Raw genomic sequence first — 23,774 nt, 5'->3', positions numbered from 1 at the left:
AGGGTGCCTTCTGGTTGGAGAAGGAGGAGGAGGAGAAAGGGGGAGGGAGACAGGGAGCAGAGCTGAAGGCTGAGGCAGGAGCTGGGAGAAGAAGAAGGACGGAGAGGAAGGTGAAGTGATGGACAGATCATAGAAGGAGGAGGATGAAAGTGTGGTCCCTCTCCTACCTGTCTCACTCTGCACATCTACAGGATTCTGTGGCGAGCTGGAGTGGTGCATGCTGGGACAGCTGAGGCACGATTGATGGGATGAGGCGATGGATGGGGGGACAGACGAATGGCGGGACATGGTGCCATGGTGAGAGAGACGGTCTGGAAATGAAACCAAAGAACAAAGATGGAGGCTCCAGTGTCTCCTGTACTCTGACATGTCAACATCTAAAGGAGGACACACACCAAGCAGACGTGTGGACATCATTCTGTCCTGGTCTCACCTGTCCCGACTCTCCCTGATGTCTCCTCCTGGCCGAGCTCGCTGGCAGCGTCCACGTCGGAGCACAACTCCAGGTCCTCGTTGGTCGACCCGCGCTCGTCGGACACGTAGGAGATGCGATCCGACTGGTCGCTGGCGTCGGAGAGGGCGTGGCCGCTGCAGGGCGTGTCGGAGCGATGAGGATGATGATGATGGTGGTGATGCTGCTGCTGGTTGAGTTTGGTGCGGAGAGACTCGATGACCTTGTCCTTCTGCTGCAGCTCCTTACTCAGCCTGCACACACACACACACACACACACACACACACACAGTCATATTTAATTCATGCTTTCACATCACAGAGAGTGAATCTAGTTTCAACCCAACAGACCATGAGATGAAAAATGAGTGAATCCCTTAAATAAGACTCAAATGTCTGTTTCTTAGACGTCTGCACCTCCCACATCAGATTATTCCGACATATAATGAAGGTTTAGTGTCTGAGAGCAGCTGCATGAGCCTCTTTCAGGTGTTCCAGCTCTGTGTCAGGTGTGTTGGTCACCTGGCTGCTGTTTCGCTGACTGTAGCTCTGAGGAAGCCTCTTAGTGACGCTGCATCAGAGACACGAGTCAAACCCCAGACCAACACATTCACACTGACACGGAGGAGGGAGGGGGGGTGCAGTGTTGTCCCCTGCAGCTAAATTTAATTAACAGTGACGTGTTGGTGCACGGACACTGAGGTGAAGGTCATCTGAATCAATGTCGGGGTGATACAACCAAACAAACTCTTCATCTGAAATCAGTCGGCTCCACTTTTCCATCAGTTTACGTTCACAGTTAACTACAGGAGAACTTTACATTCCATCACATTCACTCGTTCTCTCTGAAACAGGGGAAGGCTGAGCTATGAGCTATGTCCATGTGGTAGACCGCAGCTAGTTAGCTCTTCTATATAAGACTGACTGCAAACATGTTGTAGATCTGACCATACTGTAGCTACATATGTGATTTTTCTGTTGCAGTAACTCCAGCTGCAGCCATGAATGATTCTGGCTGGGACACAGTTTAACGTGCAAGTTGGTTCACATGCTTTTGTCTGGTGTTGCAAGAAAGATGAAGATCAGAGACCGGGACGCACACTACAGAGAGAAGCAGGTGAAATAATAGATACAACTACAAGGTCAACTAAAGGTGCTCCAAAAAAAAACAAACAGGAAACACAAGAATGGAACAGCAAGAAAGCACGGCAGACGACTTGACAAGGTGTAATAAAAACAGGGCTATACTATATATATATATACACGTGAGGGCTGATGGGATAATAAGACACAGGTGAAGCTAGTGAGAGAACCTAGAGAGCTCCACTCTGATCATTCTCTCTGTTCTACAGCAGCGTATTTAGCTCAGGTCTGTCCTGAAACCATGTACGGCAGCTTCCCAGATGTCTGCAGGTTCACTTGTTCCACTTCCACATCTTTATGCTAAGCTAAGCTAATCTTACTTGTCGAGCTGCGCCAGCATCGCCCTCCTCTCCCTGTCGGTGTGTTTCCTCAGCAGCAGCAGCTCTCTCTCCTGAGCCTTCCACTCCCACAGGGAGAAGGAGAACAGGGAGTCTCTGTACAGTGGGCTGCTCTTGGACAGCATGGCCTTCCACAGAGGAGCCATCGCCCCCCCCTGCCTGCCCACCCGCCTGCCTCCTCCTGGCTACTGCCCGGCAGCCATGCCTCAACCCCTTCTCCTCTCTCCGCTGTCAGTCTCCTCGTCCTCTCGGCCGAGTCTCCAGAGGTAACGGAGCGAGGCTCATTAGCTCGGAGGCTGAGGTCCTGACCTCAGAGCGTGAGCCAGCCAGAGGATAAAGGGATGGAGGGATGACAGAGCGTGAGGCTGATCAGGTGAAAAGAACAGCAAATCCAGATTAGGCTTGGGCTTCCCGGGGTAGATGGAGGATTCTGGAGGCTCCCTTCACACATGCACACCTAAATAGTTCTCAAATCAGAGTCTGAGGCAAAGATCCTGCATCGAGAGGTTTGGTGACGGAGGAGAGAACAAAAAGCAAATAACAGATCTGAGACGGTGATTTAAAAGAAAAGCTGCAGCTGCAACTCTGAGCCTCTGCAGCTCAGCTCAGTTCTCCTCTCTTCGGATCTTAAATCAGTCTTTTTTTTTGCATTGCAAGTTCTCAAAGGAAAGCCTCTTATTATTATTATTATTATGACCATGCTGGACGCAGCCTCTCGTCCCACTGCAGCAGCAGCAGCAGCAGCAGCAGCCCTGAGGCGGACATGGGCAACAACACGAGGAAGAGGAGAGAGAAGGCATGTGCACATAAAACGATGTCCAAACCCCCCGTCCCCCTCCAGAGGGCTCGTATGTTCACGCTCCAGCAGCTGAATGAAGGAATGAATGATCGCCTACAAAAGCAGCAGCACTTCCTCTTCCTCCAGAGCACATCGGTCCGTCCACGAAAAAACACACGACAACCTCCTCTCTGGAGCAAGGACAATATAAAACATCCAGGTTTAGAAAAATCCAAAAAGAAGAAGAGGAGGAGGAGGAGGATGATGAGGAGGAAGGTGTGGAAGCAGACAGACTGAAGTCATAAGTGAATTATCCACGAATAAAAAAGAAATCCAGCTGGATGATGAGTAAATCTTACGTAACAGAGATCAGTGTCCTGCTGGATGTTTAGCACCATGTGCTGCTGCTGACACACTGAAGCAAAGAGATGCTCTCCCCTCACGTTCTCTCTCCCTCCCTCTCTCCCTCGTTCTCTGGGTGAGTGCGTTTAGCTCCTCCTGACCTATTTCCCTCCCCATTCGAGGTCTTAATAACTTAACCTGATTAGAGGCCATGACAACAACAAGCCCTGAGCCCAGAGCAGCATTACGCCACCAGTTATTAACCTTAAACACACTTTTACAGTCGGATTTCTCTCTGAGCAAATTAAATTTGTTAAATCCAGAAACAAATGAGGTTGAAACTTCAGTCAGACATTTTTGGAGACTTTTAGTTCTCAGCTGGAGGTTAAAATTAATTTATGTGGAGTTAAAAATGTTTGGCTGCACAGTTTGTTAAAATAAACCTAACCAGTGCCTCAATCTAAGGATCAGCCATAACATTATGACCACCTTCCTAATATTGTGTAGGTCTCCCTAGTGGTGACTCATCAGAGAATGGACATGGGCCTTCTGAGGGTGTCCTGTTGTTAGTGGGGGGTCCTTTGAGGGGAGGGGCCTCTGTGGATCATCCCACAGATACTTGATCAGTTTGGGATCTAGTGAATTTGGAGGCCAGGTCAACACCTTGTGCTGTTCTTCATGTTTTTTTTTTTAGTTGTTCCTAAAGTGTTTTTGTGTGTGTGTCTGTGTCAGGCTGCATCCTGCTGGGGATGGCTGCTGCCATCAAGGAGTGTCATTGCTATGGGGTGGGGGTGTCTGGTCTGGTCTAGGTGGGTGCTACATGTCTAAGTAACATCCACACCAATGAATGCCAGGTCCAGAAGTTTCCCAGCAGAACACTGAACTGTCACAAGATGGTTTAAATGTTGTTGACTTCTCCTGTCAGTGGTCATAATGTTGTGCCTGATCGGTGCAGATATTTTATAAGTTTACATTTTGTCAGACGCATCATTTAAAAGTGATTCCTGATAACGTTGATTAAATAATTTGACATTTGATCGTCTCGTCTTATTGTTTTATTTCATCACGAATCAGAGACTAAATGAGACGACTGTCGCAGAAAAACACTAATTCTCCTTCACATCTGCTCGGCCATCTGTGCAGCAACAACACCATGTTAGATTACTGCAGGCCTCTCTCCCTCTCTCTCTCTCTCTGAGGACCAGCTCTAATTATTCAGATCTATTTGTTCATTAGACTTTGACCTGACGTTCACCCTTCTCTACCCAACAACAGAGGACCCCGTCACCACATCTCACCTCAGCTTCATTAACTGTATTATTTATCTATATTATTTCCATCTCAGTCACGTATGAAAATCAAAGATCTTTTGTTATGAAACAGAATCAGGGTGTCGTGTTACGAGCGATTGAACATCCAGGACACTCGTCGCTCATCCAGAAGGGATGAGCTGCCGCCACAAGCTGCGTCCAAACCGAGCTGCGTTTGAAGATTCATTTAACACGCGACGCTGCAGAGTCTGTGTTCACACTGGTTTAGGACGAATCTGCACAGGTTCTAGCACCAGAATAATCATCTCAACTGTTACTGAGAGGTTTTCCTACACATACGGTTATAAAACCTGCAGAAATCAAGATGTTTACAACCTGGTACAAAAAGATGACCACATTACAGGGAGAGTTTTTCTAAAACTCACATGTTTAAATGACATCAAAGCTTTGAATTCTGCAGAATTAAGGGGCATGGCTGCTTTGAGTGACAGGTGGGCGTCCTATCAGGTTGCTAGCTGCCTTTAATGGTGTTTTAACTCATGCATGTTCTGTTACCTTGTAGTCTGGGCTCAGTGCAGCAGTAACTCTGAGGAATGAAAGCATGATCTGAAGTGTGTTCATAGGAAATGTTCTACCCTGCAGAGGGCGGTGATACACCCTGTAGCATCAAATATAAAAACAATGAATCCTCAAAGAAGAAGAAGAAGAAGAGGAGGAGGAGGAGGAGGAAAGCAAGCAGGAAGTAAAGAGCACAAACAGATCAAAGTCTATCTGTTTTTACTGTTGATGTGTAAAAAGTCAGATTAAATATTAAATATTTCAGTCTATCTTTCAGATGCTCTTGTGTAACTCTGTTGTGTAACTCGTTCGTCCCACCATCTCTCTCTTTCTCTCTCTTTTAGCCGTTAGCATAATTAGTGGAACAATCAGCTGGTCAGTGAAGGTCTTTGCTCAGACAGCAGCTGTGTCGCCTCTGGTCCTGAATCTGACTGGGTGGTCGTGGTAGAGAAGACGGAGCCACACTCAACACAGCGCTCTAAAACTGATCTTTGCAGGAGAAGACCATCTATCTATCTATCTATCTATCTATCTATCTATCTATCTATGTTGTGATGCTACAGGACTGTTTGGAATGTTTTAGTTTCGTAACACACTGACGTCACAGCAGCCTCCCCGACCAAACAAACTGCTGAGGGGTCCAGACGTGGAGCCAGCAGCAGCAGCAGCAGCAGCAGCAGCAGCAAATGACTCATGACGTTGTTGTATAAGACAAAAGAGGAATGCACGAAACTAAACAAGGCTGCATGTAGCACAGAGAAGTCCATTCCTTTATCTGCCTGCACCACATGGGTTTGTGCATTTGTGCAAACAGTTTGTCCTGATATCAAAGGAAACGTCTCCAAAGAGTCTGATTGAACACAGGTTTAGAAGAATATAACCTGACTTCTTTCTGATTTATTATTCTCTAAATAAATGTTTTAATACAGCGTGAGGCTCATTTAGTGAATCAGGGTCCTATTTAGAGACAAACATGATAGAAGAAAGATTTTAAAACAACTACTGATCCACTTTTACATCTGATTAAGTGGATTATTTCACTTTTTTCCCAGTGGTTACATTCATGCTTATCTATGAGGTGATAATAGTTTTAGTTGTAGTATTTGTCCTCTGTATTGTTGAGCCATTTAACTACTGTAAATACATTTAAATAAACAACTAAAATAACCTTTAAAATTGGCAGAAACATCCTGAAAAGAACTAATTAAATAATTGAATTTACTTTCATTTCAATGAAGTGTAACCTGCAGAATCTTTTAATGACTTAAAATGTCCAATCTGTCTGCATATAGATGACGTTAACTTTGTCGTTAACGTTATCTTTGAATCATTATAAAAGATAGAAATAAGAAACGCTAAAACGCTCCCTCTGTCAGCTGTTGTTAGACGTCTGTCCATCATTAATTGTGCTCCATCACTGATGAACCCGTCAGATCCTGATACTTTCCACTGACATTAACCTGGAGCCTGAAACACAACATGAAGCCACAGGAGGCTGCAGCTAACGAGCACTGACCGGATGGCGAGCAGCTCCGTCTTCTCGTCTGGATCCTCAGAACGATCTCCTGTTGGAAAACAGACACCGATATCATTAACTTTCACTTCCTCCCGGCTCCCCGTCCCGGCTCCCCGTCCCGGCTCCCCGTCCCGGGCCCCCCGTCTATCTGCAGATAATGAGATGAAACCCAGAAAGGACTCACGTCCGCTGAGCTTGGCGCCGACCCTCTGGGCCAGAGCGCCGCCCTGAGCCAGCTGCTCCCTGAAGCTCTGTCCCATGTAGTAGTCGATGTCGTTGGCCCTCAGCAGCTCCTCGAAGGCCTTGGTGGTGTCCCCCAAGTGCTGGGTGAGGATGTTGCACACCCCCCGGCCCTCTCGCAGCCGCTGGCGGAGGTGGGACAGCTCTCTGGCCTGAGCCTGGATCAGGGTGTCGAATTTACTGCAGAGTCCAGAGACACGGGGACAAAGAATGAGTCCAAATAAATGTCCCACAGAGACAGAGGGACGCTGTCTTTTATCTGGACAGTTTTTATACAATTAAAGATTTAAATATTACTCATCCAGGTCAACATGGTGGTTTGATGTTGAGACATTAAAACAATTTCACTGCAGATGCTTCAGGCTGAAGGGTAAGAAGATGAGGAAGAGTAAAAGGAAGAAGAGGAGGAGAAGGAGAAAGATGAAGAAGAAGACAAAGAGGAAGAAGAGGAAGAAAATGAAGGACTGTAAGAAGAACAGGAAGAACAAAAAAGTAAGAGGAGGAAGAAGAAGAAGTTGAGAAAAAAAGATGAAGACGGAGATGAAAACAAAGAAGGAGAAGAAGAGGAAGAATAATAGGAAAAACAAGATGGACAAAAAGAATAAGAGCAAGAAGAAGGGGAGGAGAAGGACGAGGACGAGGAAAAATAGGAAGAAGAGGAAGAGAAAAAAGATGAAGACAAAGAGGAAGAGGGGGCGGAAAAGAGGAAGAAAAGAACTAAAACAAGAAAAACTACAAGAGTAAGACGAAGAGTAAAAATAAAAAATGATTAAAATGAAGCAGAGGAGGAGGAGGAGGAGGAGCAAGAATGGGAAGTGGAAGATGAAGATGAAGACAAAGTACAAGAAGGAAAAGAGGAGGGTGAGGAAGAAGAGTAACAAGAGTCCCAGACGGGACAAAAACTAAACCTAAAGACATGACATCATTTTGTCCCAGTTTCTATCTACATGACTCGTCTCTGAGCAGCGATCATCCTCCACATCTTTATCTTCATTATATCTTTTATTTTATGTCGTCTAGTCTCAGAACTCTGACTCACCGGTGTCAGACTCTAACCTTCACGTCCTGACTCTCTGCTCTGACTCTCTACAGTTTGTCCATAGGGGGGAAATGGGACAGCGTGTCCCCGTCCTGGTGTCTGTTAATCCCCTCGGAGTTTACACCAAAACATCTGTGGCTGAGCTCGATTAACGCGCCCTGACCGACCCTGACCGACCCTGACCGACCCGACGGAGGCTGACCGACACGACGGAGGCTGACGGAGGCAGAAAAATAACATTTAAATTGACTGAAAATTCCTGAAAACAACTAATTTAACAGCACTTTTACTTTAATTTCAATTGAATGCAAGTGTAATCTGCATGGATTAAAACTTCAACATGTGCAATGTATTTGCAGATAGATGAAGTTTACAGTAATTAATTAATAATAAATGTATTTGCTTTGATTGAAATGAAACTTTTAGTTTTTTAGATGATTTTCAGACTCTAAAGGTTTTTATTTGGCGCAGACTTCTATTTCTAACGTCTCCTGTTTACTGAGTACATGTGATTATATTTTAAATCTGTTTTCAGATCAGCTCTTCTAGCCTTTGATTGTTTAGTGCTGGTAACAGGAAGTGTTCAGCAACCCAGAGGCACCCACCCTGGCCAGGTGGCAGACTTCCCGTCCTCCACTACAGTCTTCTTGCCACCTTTCCTCAGCTGGTCCTCCAGCGCGTCGACGCGGGACACGAGCTCCCGGATGCCCTTGTCTGGGTGAGGGTGGCGGGGCGACGCCAGCGGCCCTCCGTCGGACGACTGCCAGCCCTCGTCGTCCTCTGCCCCGCTCTGGGAGGGCGAGGCCTGGAAGGACCAGTTGACCTTTCGGGGGGTGGAGGGGCCGCAGTCACTGGAGGTGGAGAGGGAGCGCAGGCGGCTCTGGAGCCCCCGGATCACGGCCTGGGAGCGGGACAGCTGAGAGCGGAGGTCCTCGACGAGGCGCTGAAGGGACGGGTCTCCACAGCCGGAGGTCTGGGTCTGGGTTTTGGGGAAGGAGCTGGTGGAGGCGGCGGGCCACCACTGGGAACCACAGTCCAGAGACGTGCACATCTCCAGGTCGTCAAACTCTGTCAGAGAACGCGCTCAAAGATCAGCATGCTACGGGATATACCAGTTAATTATGGACGTGAAAGGTTTAATACTGAAAATAGATTTAAATAAACAACTAAAATAACCTTTAACTGACAGAACATTCATGAAAAGAACAGATTACACAGCAGAGTGTAATCTGCACAATATTTTAATAAATTAAAACTCCAAAATGTCAAATCTATCTGCAGGCAGATAGACGAATATGGAGCATCTTGAATTAGCTAATAAATCTAATAAATCCAGATTACTGTTGAAGGTTATAAAGTTGACTGTCCTGTCTTCTGTCCGACAGACTTTGCTGTCCTCTAGTGTTCCCATCATGTCTCTACATCTGGTGCTGCATTAAATGAACAGACCCCCGGTCACAGTCAGACTCACCTGGGCTGCTGGTGTCTTCTCTCTCGGCCTCGTTCTCGCTGCGACCACAGGTTTCGTAGCCGAGGTCCTGCACGTCCACCTGGATCTGTTTACTGTCCTGCTGCACGGCTGTCTCTGCTGCAAGGACACGGGACAGGAAGGACACGGGACAGGAAGGAAGAGAAGGACAAGGACAAGGAAATGAGTGATAAGAGGAGTAAGCAGAAAGGGACGAGAGGAGATGAGCAGAGAGTAAAAAGAGAAGAGTAGAAATAGTTAGAAGAAGAACAGACAAAAGACACGAGCAAGAGTAAAAGATTAAGAAGAAAACGAGGAAGAAAAATAGAAGAGAAAGGAAGAATAGTAGGAAGAAGAAGAAGAAGTAGACTTTTGACTTTAAGAATACTTTAATTCTAAAGTCATTTTTTCATTGTCAATAATACATTACAACAAAATATATATGCATACAAATTTCACACTCACACACACACATACACCCTAAAAACTGAGCTGTAATGACCCATCCTCCCTTACTGAACACAGGACCTGCCTGACGCCCCACACATCTTTAAAAACACCCAGGTTACCGGTCAGTCTATAAAACGCATGCTCTATCTTTAGCCTAGCAGAGACCAAAGCCTTCAGACAGAGGACCGGCTCTGTCCAGCCCACACCTGACACCCGGTTTTTGCGGCTCTTCCATATTGCCAGCTTGGCATTAGCCAACAGGAAGTTAATTAAAACCAATGTTCGTTTCTTTTTGACTGTATATTTCAGGCCAAAGACAAACACTGACACTGAAAAAACCTCTCCCAGAGCCACTACCCACCGCTGCAAAAAACTAACTAAGCCTCCTAAGCGAGGACAGGTGACCACCAAATGCTCTAGCGTCTCTGTCTGCCCACAGAAGGGACATCCCTCCCCAGTGCTGGGATCCAGGTGAGCTATGTATCTGTTTGTAGCTATCACTCCATGTATAATCCTCCACTGGAGGTCAGCCATCCGTTTTTCAACAGGGGCCTTATACAGGAGCCGCCAGCAGTCTTTAGGGGAAGAGTCTGGACCAAAGACCTCAGTCCATTTTGATTCTCTGATCTCAGAGAGCGAATCAAAGTTCAGCACCTTGACACAGCTAAGGTATAGATTTTTCTTCCCACAGGAGATGAACTTCTCCAGAACTGGAGTCTTCATGGAGAGAAGGAATCCTTTTTTCCCTGTCCACTCTCCCACTGTAGGTCTGACGGACACAGATGGGAAGACATAGTCCGATCCCTGGCTCCACTGGTCGACCAAGACCCTGTCCTGGACAAAAGCCCTCAGTGGAGCAGACAGGGACGACAGCAGCTCGGTGACAGCCTTCTCCATCAGCCTGGAAGACCGGACGTTTAAAAACTCAGCCAGTGAAATTGGTGTTACCTTCATTACCTGGCCCAGTTTGACGATACCAGCCTTGATAAAAACAGATCTCACTGTAGCCGATGTCAGCACCCTACTGGGCAGGAAGCTGTTATTAAAAAGTGGTTCTTCAAACAGCCACATTCCAGGTCTGGGGTCAGGAGGTCGGATGACGTCCAGACTCCTCCAGGAGTCCATCACTGACCTATAAAAAGGTGTGAGTTCGCAGTGTCTCCACTGGGAATCCAGCAGGAACAGGTGTTTGTCCAGTCCTAGCCCTCCGGCCTTCCTGAGGATGAGCTGAGCCGGAGCCAGCCAGCAGGGAGAGCAGCCGTACAGCAGCTTCTGAGCAGCCTGGAGCCTGAAAGCTGCTATTCTGGACTTGATGTCTACCAGGCCCTGCCCTCCCTCTGCCACAGGGAGATACAGGACCGACGCCCGCAGCCAGTGACGACCTGACCAGAAGAAGTCCAGTAGCAGCCTCTGAAGTGCTTCCACAAGGCCCAGTGGTGGAACGAGGACTTGGAGTCTGTGCCACAATGCAGAGGCAATGAGGTTGTTAATGACCAGAACTCTTCCCCTGTAGGACAGCTGGGGGAGCAGCCATTTCCATTTAGACAACTTGGCTTCAACCTTTACCAGCACTCCCTCCCAGTTCCTTCTTTCTATGACCTCATTTCCTAGGTGTATCCCTAGTGTTTTTAACCCTCCTCTCTCCCAACTTAGGTTCCCTGGAAGGGTAGGGGGACGTTCTGAGACCCACCTCCCCACCAGATAAGCTCCACTTTTCACCCAATTAACCTTAGCTGAGGAGGCTCTCTGATATAGTACTAGGGCCCTCTCCAGCTCTTTAACATCCCCCTGGTCACGAATAAAAACATTACAATCATCAGCATAGGCTGATATGACCACAGTAGGGCAGTCAGCCATCCCCGGTAGAGAGAGACCCCTCAGCCGGGACCTCAATCTGTGGAGGAGTGGCTCTATGGCCAAACTGTAGAGCTGGCCTGAGATGGGGCAACCCTGTCTAATCCCCCTCCTCACTGGGACCGGAACAGTGAGACCTCCCCCTGCCTTAATCACACAATGGGCCTCACTATATAACAGTTTCACCCATGACAGAAAATGCTCCCCAACACCAAAAGCTGTCAGTGTGGCAAATAAGAAGGAGTGGTCCACGCGATCAAAGGCCTTTTCCTGATCAATGGAGACAACACCCACATCTAGTCCGTATTGGTTACATACGTCAATGCTGTCTCTCATTAAAAACAAGTTGTCTAGCATGGACCTATCTGGGACACAGTATGACTGATCTACGCCAATAAGCAATTCAATAAAAACCTTCAGTCTGTTTGATAAAAACTTAGAGAGAATCTTATAGTCAGTACATAGTAGAGCGACCGGTCGCCAGTTCTTCAAGGATGTTAGATCTCCTTTCTTAGGCAGCAGTGATATCACTGCTCGCCTGCAGGAAGCTGGTAAAGAACCTTTCATAAAAGATTCTTTTAAAACATCTAAGAGGTCCGGCCCCAGCTCTGTCCAGAAATGTTTAAAAAAGTCAACAGGTAATCCATCGATTCCTGGAGCTTTTCCTGCAGCCATCTGGGACATAGCGATGGATAACTCCTCCAGCGTGATGTCTGCTCCCAGGGCACCTCGCTCATCTGGACTCAGCTGAGGAAGGTCTTTTAGCAGTTCAGCACCAGCGTCCATGTCGCAGCTTTCGTCGCCAAACAGGTCGGTGTAGAAAGCCACCACTTGTCTCCTGATCTGGATCTGGTCTGATGTCAGACTCCCATCAGGCAGCTGGAGACACACCATCTGCTTCCTCTGTGCCACCGACCTCTCCAGGCTGAAGAAGTATTTAGTTGGTGCGTCCATGTTGTTGAATTGTGTGTACCTGGCTCTAACTAATGCCCCTTTAGCTCTCTCCTGCAGGAAGGTGTTCAGCTGTTGTGTTTTACATTGTAGCAGGTTGCTCTGTTGACCTGAGGCCCTCTCTAGGTTTAATATTTCTGCTTCTAGTTTCTGCACAGCCGCTTTAATTTTTGAGGTAGAATAGGCCGTATATTTTTGGCAGAACACCTTAATTTGGCCTTTTCCTACCTCCCACCATTGACTCAGGGAGGGGAAAAGGTGTTTTCTTGACTTCCAGTAAGCCCAGAATAGTTTAAAATTTTTACAAAAAACACGGTCCAATAAAAGTTTAACATTAAAATGCCAGTAAGATTTTGTGCTGCTGTTGGCTGATAAAACCAACTCTAAGCAGACCACATGGTGGTCAGAGAACCCCACTGGGAGGGTGTAACACTTAGCAGCTCTGTTCATAAAATCAGCTGACAGGTAAACCCTGTCTAACCTGGCGGCACTGACCACCCCTCCCACTACCTTTACCCAGGTGAACTGCCGGACTGCAGGCTGCTTCGTCCTCCACACGTCAACTAGGTCTGCCTCTTGCAATAGCTGGTGTAAGGTTGCAGCTGACTGGGGATGCAGCTCCTGACCAGTCCTATCTATAGGGTCTGTGCAGCAGTTCCAGTCCCCCCCCATGACTACACACTGCCCCTGACCACACGTTGTTAGGTGGTTTTTTAATGTGTTAAAAACAACTGAGCGCTCTGGGCCTCGACTGGGGGCATAAACATTGATAAAGGTAAAAACAGAGCCGTGTATTTCTGCCCTTATTGAGAGGATCCTTCCCTCCACAACCTCTGTGCTATTTAAAATGTTTACGTTGACAGAGGGAGAAAATAAAACAGCAACTCCTGCACTGACATTGGAGCCATGACTAAGAACAAGCTGCCCCCCCCACCATAACTTCCAATCCGACTCATTCACACAATCACTGTGTGTTTCCTGAATGAAAACTACATCAAGTTTTTTCTGGCTTATTGTCTCACTAATTAATGCTCTCTTCTGTGCGTTTCTACCCCCGTTGATATTAAGAGAGGCAACCTTTAAAACCCGCATAGAAGAGAGAGAGAGCATAGACAGAAAAAGAACACATCTAAAAGCCAAGCAGAAAGAAAACACCCAGTGTTGTATGGTCATGATTTTTACTTTTTCTTAGACCTTCATTTTCTTTGCTCTTTTCCTTTCAGTTATCTTTAAGTTTTTTCTAACTGTGGTGATGTACTTTTTGAGACGAAAACGTTTTTTTTCATCTAACAAGTCAAAACCAACAACTCGTTGCAAAGTGTTTGCGGTTTCAATAAACTTTCTACCATCTGGAAAATATTCAAAGACACTGGCTGTTTTACCAAAGGTGTCGTCTAAAAAGTGATTCATCTCATCTAAAGAGTATAAATCAGCGCTCTGAGACACACTGTCAGCCACAGAAGCACAGTCAGAGTCATAATCACACTCCATATCTAAAACACTGTTATTGGTCATGTTGTCTTTTACCACATCAGCCTCTTTCTGGCTTTCAGTGGTTCCTCCCACCTCCTGTCCTGTCCCCTCAGTATCCCCGTTACCGGCTCCAACCACCGGGACAGTAACGTCGGAACCCACTGCCGCGGGGCCAGCGGCGACCTCAGGCTCCGGAAAAGCCACGGAAGACGCATCCACCGCAGCCGCGGACCGATCAGCCGCCGCGGACCCTGCCGCAGGCGCTGAATCCGCATCCGCCGCGGGGCCCGCACTCGACCCCCCCGCTTCAGTCTCAGAGACCTCCACAGCAGCGACCCCCGCCACCGGCGCAGCAGCGACCGCCGCCACCGGCGGGGCGGCCTCCGCCTGCCGCCTGTGCGGACAGCCGATCCGCTTATGTCCCACGTCTCCACACTCAAAACACTTAATGCTCCCAGAGCTGGCGTACACCATATAGAAACTGTCTTCATGTTTAACACGAAATGAAACATCCAGTGTCTGAGTGGGTGAGTCTAGAAACATTAACACCTGCCTCCTAAAAGACTGGACGTGTTTCAGTTTGGCGTCTCTACACCCCAGACCCACCGATCGAAAGCCGCTGGCGAACTTACCGAACCTCTTCAGTTCTTTCTCCAGCGCCTCGTTGGTCACAAACGGGGGAACCCCGGACACCGTGATCCTGGTGGACGGGACCGCCAGCGGAGACACCGGCACATACTCCTCGTTTAACACGAGGCCGCTCTCTACGAGCTGAGCTACTAGCTCCTGACCATTCATAAAAACAACCACCGCTTTGTTCATGCGGGAAGCGAAGGTAATGTTCCGGTGTCCTACCTGATCTCCCACCACCAACAGCACCTGCTCCACCGTCGTATCTGACGGAGGAACAATGCGCACTCCATGCTTCAGAGACAGGGACGGCGTCTCGGTGGACGCCATCCCCGCCAAGGAAACACGGAGACACCAACAACAAAACTAAAAAGATAAATAAACTAACACTAAACTATAACAAACAAAAATTGCACAATGTTAACAATGACCATACAATAAACAAACAGTTAGAAAATAGGAAAATAAAGTAATGTATATATATATATATAATCTCTCTCTCCTCTCCTCTCAACCACACACCACACGTGGAGTAGAAGAAGTAGATGAAGAAGAAAAAGAGGGAAAAGAATAAGAGAAAGAAGGAGAAGAAGAGAAAGAGGAAGAATAGTAAGGGGAGGAAGAAGAAGAATATGAAGAAGAAAAAGAAGAGACAGAAGAGAAAAAAGAAGAATAAAAAGAAAAGGAGGAAAAAGAAGAAGAGGAGCAAAAGTACAAAGAAAAACAGGAAGAGAAAGAAGATGAAGAGGAAGGGTAAAAAGAACAAGAGTAAGAGGAGGAAGATGTGTTTGCAGTAGCTAGGACTGGAACGTTTTAGTGTTATATATATTTATATTTATATATATTTAGTTCAGTGTTTTTTATTCTTATACACATGTGGTCTGTCCTGAGGCGTCCTAGAGTCTGTCCACTCACTGAGCAGGTCTCTGTAGTCCTGGATCTGTTCGGCCTGAGCCTGAACCGTGGCCTCAGACACCATCAGTCTCTCCTGCAGCTCTTTGCTCTTCTGCTGCAGACGAACCGTCTTCTCACAGGAGGCACCGTCCGACGGCTCAGCGCCCCCGTCCTGAGGATTCAGGAGATTAATCAGATTCATCAGACTGAGGAGACTGAGACACGTTTAGTTTCTTATCCACAGAAGACAAACGTCTGTCCTCGTACCTGGGACGAGCCTCTGATCACTTTCTTCTTCTCTGGTTCTTCGCTGCTCTGGATCTCAGACTGAGACAGAGACAGATCTCCGTCCCAGGCGTCCCACAGCCCAGAGCTTTCCTCCTCCTCTTCGATGGTCACATCCAGCTCCTCCTCTTCCTCCTCATCCTCCTCTTCGTCCTTCTGATGGTGGCTCTGTTTGCTGCCGGTCAGCTGAAGCTTTAGATCCTGGTTCTCTGCTTGCAGACTGAACAGAGCTTTCCTGTGAAGCAGAAAGAAGAACGTGTTTCAGATCTCATGACCTCAGAGGAGGAACCTGGAACCGTTCTACAGTTCTACGATGAAACAACAACTGTGTCTGGTCTCTGGGAACTACTGTCAGCGGTGTAGGGATCCACTATGGATGAAGATCAGGAGAAGATCCACCAGCATGAAGAGGAAGAAGGAAAGGAAGAGGAGGAAGAGGAGGAAGAAAATGAAAAATGGGAATGAGAGGAAGAAGAAAAAGAAGAAAGGGAAAAAATGGTAAGAAGAGGAAGGAGATGGGGATGAAGAAGAAGAGGAAGGAGAGGAAGAAGAGGAAGAACAAAGAGAAGAAGAGGAAAAAAGGGAAGAAGAGGAAAGAAGAAGAAAGAAGAGGAGGAAGGAGAGGAAGAGGAAAGTGAAAAGAGGAGGAGGAAGAAGAAAAGGGAGAAGAGGAAGAGGAAGCGGAGGAAGAGGAGGAAGAAGAAAAAGAAGAGGAGGAGGAGGAAGTGGAGCAAGAAGAGAATAGGAAATGAAAAAGGGGAAGAAGAGGAGGAAGAAGACAAAGAATTAAACAGAAGAAGATGAAGAGGAGGGAGAAGAAAGGAAGAGGATGAATAAGAGGAGGGAGGAAGAAGAGGAAGAAGAAATGGAAGAAGAGGAAGAGGAGGAAGAAGATATGGAAGAAGAGGAAGAACAATGGGAAGAAGAGGGAGAGGAGGAAGGAGAAGAGGAAAGATGACAAAGACAAAGAAGAAGAGGAAGTATAGGAAGATGAGGAAGAAGAGAAGAAGAAAGGGATGAAGAGGAAGAAGAGGAAGAAGAGGAAAGATGACGAAGACAAAGAAGAGGAGGAAGAAGAAAAGAAGAGGAAGAAGAAAAAAGAAAATGAAGAGGAGGAAGAAGAGGAAGGAGAGGAAGAAGACGAAGAACAAAGGGAAGAAGATGGAGAGGGGGAAGGAGAAGAGGATAGATGATGAAGACAAAGATGATGAAGAGTATTAAGTACGATCCTAGACTCTTCCAGACGTCTGTGTATAAATGTTAAATGTTAATCCTCCAGTTTGTATCAGAGTGAAGATATAAACCTCATGTGTGACACCGAGGTGAAGCCGGTCTTCTCCAGCTGAGCCTTCAGCTCCCCCAGCTCTCTCTCCACCGCCCTCTTCTGCTCCACCAGCTGTTTGACCTCCATCAGCCCCTGGCCGTCCAGCAGCTGGTCCTGGGCCACAGCCTGTCCCGGGACGCTCTGTCCGGTCAGAGAGAAACTCAGCTCAGTCATGAATGAAGACGAGACATTAAAGGTGGAGGTGGAGGTGGAGGTGTTGGTACCTTGGAGCTGGACTCGTTCTCGTCGGTGTACTCGCTGTTCAGATCATCGTCAGCCTCGTCTTCGTCCTCAGAGCTCGTCTCTAAAGGAGACACAGACACAGACACATGATTCAATAAAACACATCTGTTTACTCCTGAAACAGCTGTTTGACCAGCTGATGTTCATCTATGAAGCCACACGACCCTGAACTGGGACCTGAGCTGAGATCAAACTGATTTAATGGGGAGTCTGAAGCCAGTGGATTTAGAATTTAAAGCCCTGAACAGAAAAAGATGAGAAATGGAAACTTAACTGTGATGTTTATTCATAAAGACTGATATTTATGTCACAATGACTGACAATATTACTGTAATTTATAACGATATCTAGACAATAATCAGAACTGAAGCAGAAGAAACACAGGAAACGTCCTTGTTTCTTATAATTTGTATAATTTCTAGTTTTCTAGTTAAATATGTGTTTATTGTATAAATGTTTTAGGTTAAATTAAAATAAAGTGAAAAAATCCACCATTTCTCCAGAGATGTTTGTATATCACTGTCAGTGTTGAGGTTTATCTTCATCTCCACATATAACTGAGGTTTCATCATTAATAATCTTCATATTCATTAACACATAACAGATGAACCTCTGTATTATTGTGACCACGGCTCCTTGACGTTGAATCAATTCTTGGACAAATATGAAACGTTCTTCTGTGTATCAGGGAATAAATGTGATAAAGTTATTCTAATAATAATGATGATGTGTTGATTTAGTGCTTTGGGTTGACACAGTCAGGAGGGGTGAGTTCATGTGTTTTCATTGGGAGGGGGGGGGGGGGGGGGGGGGTCCTGAACCCACAGATGCATTAAACACGTCTCAGGTTTATTAATTTATTATGAACCATCCAGAACATCATCAGGATGTGGACGTTTGTACGGAGGACACGTTTACATTCTCCAGTTTTATCACCTGTACTCACCGCTCCTCCAGCTCTGATCACATTTAGAGGAAAAGTCATTTTGAAGACACAGACGTGTTGGATCGCACAGAAGTAAAAATATATTAAAAAATAAAAAAAATAAGGAACTAGGACCCTGTTCAGACCTCATATTAACATCCTGACAGTTCTGGTCTCTAGTGTCCAGGTTCAACAGGTCATTCCTCCTCATTCCTTCCTTCCTTCCTTCCCTCCTTCCCTCATCAGAGACCTGGTTCCTCTGAGGATGAAGCTTCCAGGGTTCAGGTCTAATCTGAGTCTTTGTCTCTAAAATAAATCAGATCTCATCATGTGAGAGTCTTTCCATCTGGTTCCTAAATCTGGATCATGTCTCCAAGTCAACCAGCAGCTGTTGATGGTTCTGATCCAGCGGTAGGTAGAGATCCATTAGAGACAGCAGCTGGTACAATATTCTACTGACCACATGATGGCGCTGCTGATTTACAGACACACAAACTGAGATCAGATCTCAAGTGCTGGCTGGGGACGCATGTGGAGACACGTTTATATTAAGACCAGGTGGAGACACAGGGACTTAGAGATGGACAGGTGAGACCAGATGAGACCAGATGTTGATGTGAGGTCTGAACTAATCTAAATATTCAGTAACAACAGCGTGGAGTTTGTTTTTTTTATATTCACACTTTTTCAATCATGCAAAGACAAACACACACACACACACATGCATAACGTAATATATTATAACTGACCTATTTAACCAAACATATTAACACATATTTAAACAGGAATTGAAGCTTTAAAATATAAAATATCAGAAAGCTGTTTGTATAAACTTTGCAAAGTCACAATAACTTCACTGAGGCAGTAACAAAGATTAAAAAAAAAAAAAATCCTGATTAAGGACATGAAATCCTAAATGATGCAGTTAGTTTTATTAATAATTTGACAAATGACTGTTTGTCTTTTGTGTTTTATCTTTTTTTATTTTACTTCCTTCACAGGAAAGACTAAAAATGAAATAAATAAATAAAAATCTCTTCCAGTTTACTATTAAAACGTCAAGATTAAACATTTACTGAAGCGCAGACTTGGTCAAATAATGTGTTCACAGACGGAGACGAGTCAAAGCTGAGAGATGATTGGTCGTCTGAGTCTGAGCTCAGGTTGAAATAATATTGTTTTGTGACTTTAAACTGTTTCTGTATCAGTGTTACAGTGAGAAGCCACGACACACGTCATGTTCCACGTTAGTATTCTGACCCAGCGGTTAGATTCATGGTTCAGTTAGTACCAAGACACACCCTGCCCCCACCACCACCACCACCAGCACCACCACCGCCACCACGGTGAGTCAGTGCACCCTCTGACCCCCCACACCACAGTCCCTGGAGCCGGAGGAGCCTCTGTTACAGATACTGTCCCATGCTTCTCTGATGCCCACCTCCAAACTCGGGCTGCCTGCCGCTGGGCCGGTCACGGCCCAGGACGGGGCCTCTGGCTGGAGGGCCGTCCTGCTGGACCAGGCTCTCCCTGAGCTCCTGGACCTCCTGCGTCAGCCGCTCCACCAGAGGGAGGTCTGAAGGATCCGCCATCTGTCTCTGGAGGTCCTGTTAGATCATACACACAGAAGACGAGGACATGGACCAGAAAAACAGAAGGTATTAGAATTCTAACGTAGTTCTGACTGATTCAGTGTCAAACATCTCTGTCTCTGTCTCCGTCACTGACCCCGATGATCTCCTCCTTCACATGCAGACTCCTGCTGAGGGAGTCCAGCCTGGCAGCCTGACTCCTGCTCAGCTCCTGGCTCTCCTTCTCCCTCCTCAGAGCGACACGGAGCTCCTCCTGCACCGCCTGGACCTCCACGGCCACGTCTGAGCCCAAGTTGGCTCCGAACCCTGAGCTCAGCTGCCTCCGAAGCTCCTGGAGCCTCGACGTCTGCTCGGTCATCACCTCGCTGAGCCGGCTCGCAGAGTCCTGAAGGGAAGGAGATGTTTTTTTTATTTTTATGTTTCTATTGATCTCATACCTTCAGCCAGAGCTGCTACTCGGTGCCTCTGCTCTACCTGGATGTACTGGTCTCTGGCGCCGATGGTTTTGAGCAGATCCTGGACCTGCTCCTGGTGCTCCCGGGCCTGATGGGTGCGGTCGGCCAGCACCTCCTGGAAGAGGCGGTCTTTAAGCTGGAGGCGGACCTTCAGCTCCTCCAGAACGTCGGCGGGAGCAGAGTGGACCTGAGCGAGCAGGGAGGAGCGCAGATCCTACAGCCGGGACAACGTTTCATTTATTTAATCCTCAGTCAGACTCGTCCCAGGAACAGAATGGAGAGTAAAGTGACTTTTAAGTCCTCTACCTGCGCCTCCTGTGAGCGAGCATGCAGCGCCGCCTGCAGCTGGTCGATGATGGCGTCCCTCTCTCTCAGGACGAAGATCTGCTTCTCCTCGCCGTCCTGCCGCTGCCGCTGGACGCTCCTCCAGGCGTCGCACACCTGCTCCAGCTCCAGACTCTTCCCTCGGACCAGCACCTCCAGACTCTGAGACAAACAGATAAAGACGTCAGGAGAGGCCGACACACACCAGACGGGAGGTGTCGTCGTGTCGTGTGGTGTTCTCTCACAGCGATGGTCTCCTCGTTGTTGGCCAGGACGCAGCGCTGCCTCTCCAGGTCGCGCTCCTTCTCTCTGAGCAGCAGCTGCAGGCGACGGTTCTCCTCGTCCTTCTCCTCCACGCAGCGGAACTTCTCGTCGACCGCTCGCTGCAGGAAAAATTCATTCAGTTTATGTTTGATATCTCACATTTTATTTTACTCATTTTTGTGTACTCCCTTATTCCCTGCATAAAGCCTTCTGTATTATCTCAGTGTTGAAAGGTGCACAGTCATATTGTGAACAGCGTTAAGTGCGTTTGCGGCGTTCACCTCCAGCGCTCGGTCTCTCTCGGTTATACGCTGACGAAGTTTCTGAAGCATAGAGTCTTTCCTCTCCTTCGGATCCTCCAGCAGCTCACAGTAGTTCTGCAGAGAGGGAGTCAAACAAGCAGCTTAAACATATGCACATTATAACACCTAGGGGCTGTCAGAGGAACTGCAGCTTTGATGGCCTCGTGATCATTTGTGAGTGTAGTGTGTGTGTCTGACCTCCAGCTGCTGTTCTTTGGTCTGCAGGGACGTCTCCAGGGCTCTGATGGTCCTCTCTCTCTCCTCCTTCTCCCTCTGTCTCTCCTGCTCGCCCTGTCTCAGCCGCTCGTCTCTCTCCTGCAGAGCTGATCGAGACTTCTCCAGAGCCAGCTGCAGCTCCTGAAGAGAAAGGACGAGTTTTTGTTCAAATAACGGGTGTTTTTACAGTTTTTGTTTCTTGTAATGTCAAAAAAAAAAAAAATGCACAGACCTCCTCCACCTCCTTCTTTTCTCACCTGGTTGTGTCTCTCAGTGTCCCTCCTGTGCTGTAGCGCCCCCTGCAGGTCCTTCTCCAGCCTCTCCAGGGCCCGGGTCAGGTCCTGCTGAGTCCGGGCCGCCTGCCGCTGAGCCCGCTGGCCGGCCTGCAGCTCCATCTGAGCCTGGAACAAGGAGGCCTGCAGAGCCAGGACCTCACCCTGACCTCGCACCGTCTCTGCCCCGGACACCTGCAGGTAAAACCAGGCGAGGGTTAGATGAAGGACAGGTGAAGGAGTTCTACTTAGTTAACAGTCGGTGCAGAGGACAAACCTGCAGCTGCTGCAGCTGGTTGCGGTTGGCGAGCTCTTTGAGAGAACACAGCATCTTGTTCTGCTCCTCGATCACCCGGTAGAGCTCTGCAACCTGCACACACATCAACACAAGTCTGAACCTTCTGACCTCTCACCTCCTCTCAGATCCCTTCAGATGAAGTCTAAACCACTACTCTACCTCTGTCTCCTTGGAGCTGACGGTGTCACTGATGTTCTGGATGTTTCGCTCCTGCTGCTGAGCTTCCTCTCTGGCCGACCGCAGCTCCAGCTCCATCTCACTGAGATGTTCCTGCAGCTTCTAACGAAAGCAAAACGAGAGGATTCTCAGAACAGGTTTTGATTAAGCAGCTGCAGGTGAGGAAGAGGAGGAGGAGGAGGAGGCAGCTTGTCAGTACCTGGTTCCTGGTCTCGCTCTCTCTGATCTTGGTCTGCAGCGATCGGACCTGGTCCTGGGCCTTCTGCAGCTCCCCGACACACTGACCTGCAGCGGTCTCGTACTGACTGAGCTGACCCTGCTGCTCGTCAATCAGCCGCTGGAAACACAACAAGAGGAGCCGGGTTTCAGTTGAGTCAGCGTGCTGCATGTGTTTTTTCCCTGCAGCTGTCGTGAGGAGGACCGAGTGAAAATGGAAAATGATGACTTCCTCTCTTGTTGCCGTGGCAGCGTGATGTTGACTTCCCTGTTATTTGGTTGATGTCACCCTGTCCTCTGAGACATCATTAGTTAGATTTGTTTTACAGCGGTTTCTACGGCGTCTCAGAGCAACGCTGGGTCAAAATGTAGAAGAGAGAAAAATACAGCTGCACCCTGGTACATTTAGTTATGTCAGATTTATGGACAGAACTTGGTAAACTGTAAGGAACTAAAGAACAATAAAGACTGATTGCTTTTTTGTTTTTTATACATTTTTAAGTCCTGTTCTGTGAATCCTTCAGTCCTACCAAGGATTCTTCTTCTTTCTTTTTGTTAATAACAGGAAATACTGTCATACACTTGCTTTATATGAGCTGATAGAATAATCTGAGTCAAGCTCCTTTAGAAGAAAGGTTTGTGGTTTTGTCTGGCTTTTCTTGTCGTAATCATCCTGTTCTGTTCTGGATTTAAAACTTTTATTTTGTTATTTTTTGCCTTTCAACAATTCAAGTCATGTTGCTTCAAGATTCTGAGTATCGCAAACCAAGCTCACCTACGTTACCTAAGTTTTAGAGTAAGCTTCCCTGTTTTTTCACTAAATTAAATTTAGGGAAAGATCTCTTTAGGATCGGCATGAAAGGAAGGAAAGATTAAAACCAGGTGCAATGAGGAATTTGGCCACCTGAATGCTGGCTTTAAGGCAAGAGCCTGTAACTACATTTGATTTTTGGCCGATTCTCAAAAGAGAGATTCCGCAGGTCGTCCTTCGAGACAAAGACCCAGAGAACCTGAAAGGTCTCTGCTGAATCTTCTGCTATTGTCAAATCTGTTTTATCCGTGTATGAACGGTCTACTGTACATCCTGGTATTCTGCTGAACATATAACAGAGAGCTATGTCTCGTCTTCTTCTTCTTCTTCTTCACACGCCGCTCCTTAGCCAAGGATGACAATAGCATTTATGAAGCCTTCACGTGAGACCGACCGCTGCGGCGCTTAGAGACCGTTCCCGCGGCAACGGGAGCGTCGCTAGGATACCGGTGAAGAGGGGTATTTATGCTCCCCCGTGGAAGGTTAATCAAGTCAGCGAAGCTCGTTCAGCTTCGTCAGCGGTAAAGGAGCTGAGTGCGGCGGAGACGAGCCAGAGAGACGTGACCTCGTTCAGGCTGCCGCAAATATTAAGAAGTGAAGAGGTGCCGAGTTTTTTGTCACTACATTCATGAGATGCTGTTTTATGTAACGCCAGGGCACGAAAGACACTCATC

General features: G+C 47.3%; 1 protein-coding gene across 1 annotated transcript in view; it reads right to left on the bottom strand.

The window, feature by feature from the left end:
* The window catches only part of pde4dip (phosphodiesterase 4D interacting protein), a 35,439-nt gene that overhangs the window by 9,975 nt on the left and 1,690 nt on the right, over window positions 1–23,774 (bottom strand). Inside the window, exons 2-22 of the mRNA XM_084548657.1 lie at window positions 22,273–22,410; window positions 22,056–22,175; window positions 21,876–21,968; window positions 21,584–21,793; window positions 21,309–21,467; window positions 21,090–21,185; window positions 20,790–20,927; window positions 20,527–20,706; window positions 20,240–20,434; window positions 19,902–20,150; window positions 19,615–19,780; window positions 17,230–17,309; window positions 16,986–17,146; window positions 15,664–15,916; window positions 15,418–15,568; window positions 9,148–9,264; window positions 8,282–8,744; window positions 6,582–6,817; window positions 6,398–6,446; window positions 434–705; window positions 168–311 (exon numbers count right to left, since the gene is read on the bottom strand). Of these exons, the coding sequence (XP_084404783.1) occupies window positions 168–311; window positions 434–705; window positions 6,398–6,446; window positions 6,582–6,817; window positions 8,282–8,744; window positions 9,148–9,264; window positions 15,418–15,568; window positions 15,664–15,916; window positions 16,986–17,146; window positions 17,230–17,309; window positions 19,615–19,780; window positions 19,902–20,150; window positions 20,240–20,434; window positions 20,527–20,706; window positions 20,790–20,927; window positions 21,090–21,185; window positions 21,309–21,467; window positions 21,584–21,793; window positions 21,876–21,968; window positions 22,056–22,175; window positions 22,273–22,410 (3,670 nt within the window). The remainder of the gene's footprint in view (window positions 1–167; window positions 312–433; window positions 706–6,397; window positions 6,447–6,581; window positions 6,818–8,281; window positions 8,745–9,147; window positions 9,265–15,417; window positions 15,569–15,663; window positions 15,917–16,985; window positions 17,147–17,229; window positions 17,310–19,614; window positions 19,781–19,901; window positions 20,151–20,239; window positions 20,435–20,526; window positions 20,707–20,789; window positions 20,928–21,089; window positions 21,186–21,308; window positions 21,468–21,583; window positions 21,794–21,875; window positions 21,969–22,055; window positions 22,176–22,272; window positions 22,411–23,774) is intronic.

This window comes from Chelon labrosus, assembly GCF_963514085.1.
Source record: "Chelon labrosus genome assembly, chromosome: 7".
In the NCBI taxonomy this organism is placed as follows: Eukaryota; Metazoa; Chordata; class Actinopteri; order Mugiliformes; family Mugilidae; genus Chelon; species Chelon labrosus.
Note: the sequence above shows the minus strand (reverse complement) of the source record. Positions and strands in the feature narration are given on the sequence as shown.